General features: G+C 54.4%; 1 protein-coding gene across 1 annotated transcript; it reads right to left on the bottom strand.

The window, feature by feature from the left end:
- Positions 1-303: 303 nt before the first annotated feature.
- On the bottom strand, positions 304-7,549 carry LOC117194943. Its single transcript, XM_033399413.1, has 8 exons — positions 7,054-7,549; positions 6,078-6,455; positions 5,855-6,024; positions 5,598-5,774; positions 5,384-5,530; positions 5,050-5,313; positions 4,795-4,960; positions 304-356 (listed from the first exon to the last, which is right to left on the bottom strand). Exons 1-7 carry the CDS (start codon positions 7,312-7,314, stop codon positions 4,858-4,860), a joined length of 1,500 nt encoding a protein of 499 aa, XP_033255304.1. The 5' UTR covers positions 7,315-7,549; the 3' UTR covers positions 304-356; positions 4,795-4,857.

The raw sequence follows: 7,549 nt of genomic DNA, 5'->3' as shown, positions 1-7,549 counted from the left end.
GCAATAACAACTAGTAATACACGCATATATACGGCATGATATATATGTAGGCGATGGTATACGAAAGACAGGGAATACCCTGGGGGTTGGTGGTGTGGTTGTATTGCGCCCATGTCGAGCAATCGGAACCCAGGTAGGACTGGGCTGAGTTCCTTCGCTGAGGTGTGTGTGTGTGGTGTGGTGTGGTGCTGGTTTTTGTACGAACATATTTGCTTTCTAACTTATTTCCCAAATTGATTTTGATATTCCTAAATTCCGGGATCCTAACTGAATCCCTCTCTCCACGTCAAGGTCCCTCAAGTGTGCTGCTGTAGGTGTCTATGTATGTGTTCCAGGTGAAATGTGTTGACATGTGTTTTTTTTGTTTTTTTATTTTTTTATTGGGAAAACAATTTATATTTATAAAATAACAATTATGGCTGGGAAGGGGGGGGGGGGGGGGGGGGGGGCGGGTCCGCTCCCACGGGACTGCCGCTAGGCATTACTTCGCGGTGCGGGCTGTGGGGTTATCTTTCTGGCTTAGTTTGTCCGGCTTCGCTCCAGCCTGCGCAGCTCCTTGATCACGCTTGCTGCCATGTAGGCGACCGCGTTCCAAGATTGCTCATCGGCTAGCATCTGGTCGGTGAGGGTGTCCACACTCACTTCTGCAAGCGTCTCCCCTAGCCTCGTTCGTTCTTGCGAGAAGCGGGGGCATACAAAGAAGACGTGCTCTGCATCCTCGTCGACTCCAGGCCCGCAGCAGCTTCAATACGGGTCGTCAGCATGCCTAAAGCAATGCAGGTACTGCTTGAAGCAGCCATGCCCCGTCAGCAGTTGGCCCAAATAATGGTCCATTTGGCCGTGCCTTCTTCGCAGCCATGGGCTTAGCTGGGGAAGGAGACGTCTGGTCCACCTCCCTTTTGCCGCTTGGTCCCAGCGCCGTTGCCACTGGGCTATAGTGCGCTCTCGCCGCTCGCTGGCTACCTCCACTCCGCTCTGCCGCTCAGCTGCCAGGTGATCCAGTGGGACCATGCCTGCCACAATAAGTGCGGCGTCTTCAGACACCGTCCGGAAGCAGCATGTAACCCTCAGGGCACAGCGTCGGTATGCGCTTCTGCAGTCTCTGCTGTATGTGGAAACCATCATTGCTGGTGCCCACACTGCTGATCCATATAAGATTATGGAGGTGACCACCCCAGCGATGAGCTGCCTGCTACGCTGCCGTGGTCCCCCTGTATTGGCCATCATCCTGCTTATGGCCAATAAGCAGTCGCTTTTGCGCTGGCGTATTCCAGGTGGGCCTTGAAGTTCCGATCCAGGTCCATCATTACCCCTAGGTACTTTAGCGCAGGCTTGGTCCTGATGATCGTGCTACCGACTCTCACGCATGCCTGCTCGACCTTTTTTCTGCTGCTCATTAGCACAGCCTCCGTCTTCTTCTCCGCCAATGCTAGCCCGTTGGCTGCGAGCCAGGCCACTATCATCCAGACTGCTACGTTGGTTTTCTCCTCTACGTCTCTTACGTGTTTCGACACTGTCACCAGTGCTATGTCGTCGGCGAAGCCCACCAGGGTGCACCCTTCCGGTAATGTAAGCGCAGGATATCGTCATACATCACGTTCCACAGTATCGGCCCTAGGACCGAGCCCTGTGGGACGCCTCCGGTGATTTGGTGATGTTCTGCTCCTTCTTCCGTGTCGTAGATCAGGACGCGGTCCGTGGAATAGCTTCGCAGTCCGTGTGATTTGCTCAGATATACCCCTCCTGGTCAGGGCCTATAGGATGCTCTTCCAGCTGGCAGAGTTGAAGGCGTTTCGTACGTCTAGTGCACATACTAGGCAGTACTTTTTGTCGCCTCCAGCCCATCGCGTTCCTGCCATGGCTTCCCTGGCAAGGTTTGTCACCATCTCGATGGCGTCAATGGTGCTCCTCTGCTTGCGGAACCCGAATTGGAGGTCGGAAAGTCCGCGACGCTCAGCCAGTTCCGCCTCCAGTCGGTTACATACCATCCTCTCGAAAATCTTGCCCATGGTATCCAGCATGCACAGCGGCCGGTATGACGATGGGTCGTTGAGCTCTTTGCCTGGCTTGGATATCAGAACCAGCCTTTGCCGTTTCCATGCTCGTGGGACTGTCCGCTCCGCTAGGCACTGGGTGTACATTGTGGCGAATGCTTCCGGATGGGCTCTAATTATGCATTTTAGTGCTGCATTAGGGACTCCATCTGGACCTGCCGCTTTCCCGATCTTCAGCTTACCCGTGGCCTCCAGTACTTCTCTGGCAGTGATGATGGTGGTGGTGTCCCTCAGGCTAGCTCCTTCTACCCTAGCTTCCTCTTGTAAGGGTGGTTGTCTAGGGAATAGGGTGCCGACTATCTCTCTCATATGCACCGGATCCTTGGGCATAGGCTGTCTGTTTAATCTCCCCATGACTAGTTTGTATGCTCCACCAAAAGGTTCCGCATCGGCCGCATCGCAGAGCTCCTTGAAGCATTTGAGTTTGCTGCTTCTGATGGCCTCCTTCAGCTCTTTTCTTTTGGCCTTGAATGCCGCGCCATTTCTGCCAAATTGGGCGGAGCCTCTTGCTCGCTGGTAGGCACGCCGAGCTGCGCAGCACTCCCTCCTGGCCTTGGCAATGTGCTCATCCAAGCACGGTACTGGCCGGTGCCTGCTTCCTCCGATCTTTCTTTTTTTCATGGCTGCATCACAGGCCGCTTTGACGGTCCTGTAAACGGCAAGCGCGGGTGCTTCAGCATCCCCGGCGGCGCTTAGGTTTTCTGCTGCCGAGAGGAGCGCGGCTCTGCTCAGGCTTTCCTCCTTGTACCCGGCCTGGAGCGCCCGCTGTATCCTTGTTGTGTTCCTGGGTGCAAAGGTTTCCGCCATTACGGCTAAGTGGTCGCTATGGGTTTAAGCACTCAGCACTTGCCACTTCGCGTGGCGTGCGAGCTCTGGGCTTGCAAGGGTGAGGTCTATAATAGACTCCCGCCCTGCTTTGCTGAACGTTGGTGTGGTTCCTGTGTTGAGGAGACAGACGTTCAGGCTTGCAAACTCGTCCAGGAGCGATGTCCCACGGGGTGTGTTCTTGGCGCTGCCCCAAGTAGTGGCCCAGGCGTTAAAGTCGCCCGCTTAGCTCTCACATATCCCCCTCTGGATGCTCTGTGGGTAAGCTGGCCTGGTTGTGGGCCACAGCTCCAGATTGCTGCTCCTCCGTCTGAGCTTTGCTGCCAGACTCCTTCGTGTTTTTTGCCGTACGGCTCGCTGAGTAGCGCTATGTCGATCTTCTGCTCCAGGACTGTTTGCGCCAACAGATCCTGAGCAGCTCGGCAGTGGTTTAGGTTGAGCTGCAGAAGCTTAACCATCAACCAGTTTTGCTAGTGCCTTCTTATACTCAGGGCAGCTGCGGCTGAGGGCCGAGTGGGCTGCTGAGCGGACGTCTCCTGGCTTGCCAGCGCATAGTATGCACATTGGCGGGTTGTTGCACTGGTTGTGCTTGTGCCCCTCCCCACCACATTTGTAGCATGCATTGCTTGACACAGGCCGCTTGGATCTGCACCTGGCTGCAGTGTGTCTATAGGCCATGCACTTGAAGCAGCGGGTTGGCGCAGACAACCCAGCCGATTCGAACTTTTCCGAGCTCCAGGAGCTTCTTTGCGAGTGCGGGCTGAAGGTTCAGCGTAGCTACCTGCGTTGCGCCATATGCTTTCCGCATGTACGGCACTGCTCCTTGTGTTAAGTCGCCGTCGATCGCTGCAGCTATGGCCTCACATACCTCGTCGCCTGTCGTGAGCCCTTCTATGTTGAGTACCTCAACCGCGACTGTCTCCTGCATGGCCTTCACGGCTGCCTTGTCCCCAAGCGCTGCCTGGATGGCCATCTGCAGCTCCTGGGTGGCGGGGTCTAAAGATTGTTGCATCCTTAGAAGCAGCTCGCCCGAGGCTGTCTTCCTGATGCCCTGACCCTTGTTTTTGAGGCTCTGGAGCGTTGGTGCTGCCTTCACCAGTTTGAGGATGTCGGCGTATGATGCCTCCTCGGTGCATTTGACCAGCACTGCGTCTGGTCGGCCTGTCTGCTTGCGTTTCGCACGCCTGCCTCTCACCTCACTCCACTTCTGTGTAGGGTTGGTGTCTTCCGCCTTGCCGCACTGCATCTTGGTTTCCTCTTGTCGGGTGGCGTCAGCTTGGTGTCCTTGCCTGGGCCTTCCGCGCGCGCTCTACTCCTCAGTTCGTGGTGTTGCCTCGCTCTTGTGGGCTCCTGATGCCGTTTGCGTCACCTTAGTCGCACTGGGCTTGGTCATCCTGGGTAGGGGGCCAGTTGGGCCTGCAGTGTGATCATGGTACTGGCATCCTCCTGGCGCTGCCCTTTTATCCTCTGGCGCCTGCAGATGGGATTTGACTTCCACTTGCAACTCCTACATGCGTGCTACCATCTTCTTGATGGCCATGCTGATCGACCTCTGGCTCTTCTCGTTCATCTGGTAGAGTAGGTCGTCCAGGATTGCGCCAATCTCGTCTATGTCCTGTAAGCAGTTCCTGCTTCGCTTGAGGGGGGGGGGGGGGGGGGGGTTGTCTCCCGCTACTCGATGGTGTAGGGGGTCCCTCGGCCTCTTCAGAGTATCAGTGCCCTTGCCGCCGTCCTGCGTGGCCCCACTGGCACAGCTGTGCAACGAGCTCTGCTTCATTGGCGGTGCTAAAGCTGCTTGTGGCGGTGTTCGGGCCACCTTTGAGGCTTTTTGGAAAGCCATTGCTCCTTGGCTTGTAGCGAATTTCGCTTCGTCGGCCAAGTGTGCCACCGGCGAAGCAGGAGTGTTGACATGTATGAGTGTGTGCGTGTGGGATGGGCTACCACTGCACCGTTTCTATCTCCGGACTACGAACGCCGCTCAGTAGACAATGAGCAGGTTGTTCTCATTGAAGCCGGCGGAGTGTCCGGCGTTGCGTACAATGAAACAGGATCCATCGAAGTGCATGCGCTTCTCATTGCGACTACAAAGGACAGAACAGAACGGAAGTTAGCAGAGCAGGATCACGGGCGAGGGGGAGGGGGAGGTTGAGAGCATCGGTTTGACACTCACCGAACAAACAGATGCGAGGTCTTGCCCAGAGAGGCAGTGCAATGGATGCCAGGTGTGGTCAAAGTGGCCGATCCATTGCCGAGACTGGTGCGAATCAAGCACTTGTTGTCCACACGAGTGACCTTCACTAGGCCATCGGCTGCCTGGGTGATGCGAAATCCGTTTATGTCATAGATCTCAGTGCCATCCTCGGTACAGGTGTAAGCTGAATTGGCAATCACGTCATGGGCTTCAGCCATATAAGAGGGACCATGCCGCGAGTCGCTGCGAGAAGTTCGGGAATTAAATCGAAATTAGCCTAATAAGAAGCGATGCAATTGGCCGGGGGACTCACTCATAGAACACTGCCAGGGTGTAGTCCTTGGTCAGATCGGTGAAAGTGTCGGTTGTGGTGCGCGTCCCGGCTGTGTCCACCAGGTAGATGAGAGCGCACGCCTCGCTGGTGAAGTTCACACCCTTGTACCACATCTTGGCATAGCGACTGTAATGGGAAGATAATTCAAAGGATTCAAATATGCCACGTTGGGGTAAGGGCCATTCCCACTCACACAAAGTTATTGCCCTTCATGCCGTCGTAGGTGACTATTTCGACTTTAGCGCCGCTCTGCAAGATGCGTCCATTGGGGTGGATCAAAGCCGAGTTACTGCAGTTGCGTGATAGAGCAACTGCCACCATGCTGCGCTGATTGAGCACGCGCACCGCCTTGTCCAGAGTCATGTCAATGCTGCCCCATGCAAAGAAAGGTATTAACATTAGGAGTCGGTCTTAAAGAAGAGCCAAGGGGCTGGGGGCGTCCACACTCACCGCACGCCATCGCGGAGGCGCAACTGGATGGTGCCGCTCGTCATGGCAATAGGTCCAGAGCCGGGACATGCCGGCGGTGTGTGGTTCTCGAGCTCGAAGTTGCGTGTGCTGCTCACGCGTGCCAAGGCGTATGGTGGAGGGGGCATTGGAGACGGCAACTGTTGGGAATTCTGAGATTGAGCATAGAATCGGCTAGATTTACAGATATGCAGGAGCCCCTTACCAGGCAGTAGTTCTGCTCGTTGTCGAAGCCATAGGTGGGCGTGGCATTGTAGCGCCCTGTGAGTGCCTTGCCGCTGTGCGCCATTTTGCCAGCGTCTATTTCCTGCATATTCCCTGGCCCGTACTGGGGAGGGCTGGAAATGTGTATGCCCGGCAGTTGGACGTATGGACGGGCCGACTGACTGCCGACGGGGTAATTGGCGCACTCCTTGGAAATGCCGCTGGTGATGGTGTTGGTGCCAACGGTGGCACTGCTAGCGAGACTGGAGCTGCTGCCGCGATCCATGTGGCCCACGGAGTCCGTGCCGGAGGACAGCGAGATGTTGCTCATGCGTTGGGACAGCTGCCCCCCAGTCATGCCGACACGCAAGCTTGCTTGCTAAGGGAGGGGGGATGAGAAGGCGAGAGGTAGTAGCGGAAGTTAGATCCGGAAGGAAATGAAGAGTTGAGGAAGTGAAAGTGCCAGAAAATAATTGAATACCGGCAGGAGAGAAAACGACAGATACGAGAGAAAGTGTCAGCAGCGCAGAAATCGAATGACTTTGCAACTGTTGCTAACATTCTGTCGACATTCTGTTAACGCATGCATATACATACATACATACATATATGTATTTACATACGTGTGTGCGTTTTTCCCAATTTGCATTTGATTTTTATAGAAATTAACCAAACTATTTTGAATAGTATTAGAAGAGAAGAGAAGAGGGGGGAATAGAGAAGGATAATTCGAATATTAAAGTCGGAAAGTAAGAGAGCAATGGTGGAAAAGAGCGAGACGGAAAATAAGAAGGTCTGAAATAACAGGAGAGGGCAATGAGGTGATGTGGCAATGCTGCTCTTGCCGAGCTGTTAAGACTGCGGCGGCTGTTAACTCGCTGTTGATACCCTGCTAGCGCGATGGTGCGGCAGTTTTGTAAAACAAAATGTCTGAAAATTGAAGAAACTTTCACGTTATTGCTTGGAATTTCACTTACCGGCGATGGGTTGTTGGTGTAGACGGAGCGCTGGCGCACCCCGTTGGGCGGCTTGGTGGGCGAGCGCAAGATGTTGTTGATTTTGTCGTTCATCTGAGCACGCGACAAGAAGTCCTCGGCATTGAAGATCCCCACACGGGCGCCCTTCGGGCTGCTTACTTGCGAGACCGGCTCCTGCTGGGAAGTCTCGCAGTCCGATGACTGGCACTGCGCCTTCTTGGTGCTGACCTTGGGCTCAACGGACTTCGGCTCGGTGACCATTTTGATTTGGCAACTTTTTTCTTCTCGCCCTTTCTTTTCGTCAAGTGAGTTCACAAAACCGGCGTTTGTGTGTGCGTGCGTGTGTTCGTATGTGCGGCAAATGCGAAATTTTTCACTTTAAATATGTGTGAACTTACTTGAGAACACGCGCGTGCTAAATACAGTTTTAGAATATTTTGTTCGACACTTCTCACTACGACTCTGAGAGGAATTTTAATTTTTATATTTAATTTTC

The sequence above is a fragment of the Drosophila miranda genome (assembly GCF_003369915.1).
Source record: "Drosophila miranda strain MSH22 chromosome Y unlocalized genomic scaffold, D.miranda_PacBio2.1 Contig_Y4_pilon, whole genome shotgun sequence".
Classification (NCBI taxonomy): domain Eukaryota; kingdom Metazoa; phylum Arthropoda; class Insecta; order Diptera; family Drosophilidae; genus Drosophila; species Drosophila miranda.
Note: the sequence above shows the minus strand (reverse complement) of the source record. Positions and strands in the feature narration are given on the sequence as shown.

Bases quoted from the DNA above. Each gene is read 5' to 3' on its own strand.
- LOC117194943 (XM_033399413.1), bottom strand. From the start codon at position 7,314: ATGGTCACCGAGCCGAAGTCCGTTGAGCCCAAGGTCAGCACCAAGAAG. The intron at 5,775-5,854 runs GTGAGTGTGGAC...TGCATGGGGCAG, and splicing joins CGCCTCCGCGATGGCGTGCG to CATTGACATGACTCTGGACA. The intron at 5,314-5,383 runs GTGAGTCCCCCG...AACTTCTCGCAG, and splicing joins ACCCTGGCAGTGTTCTATGA to CGACTCGCGGCATGGTCCCT.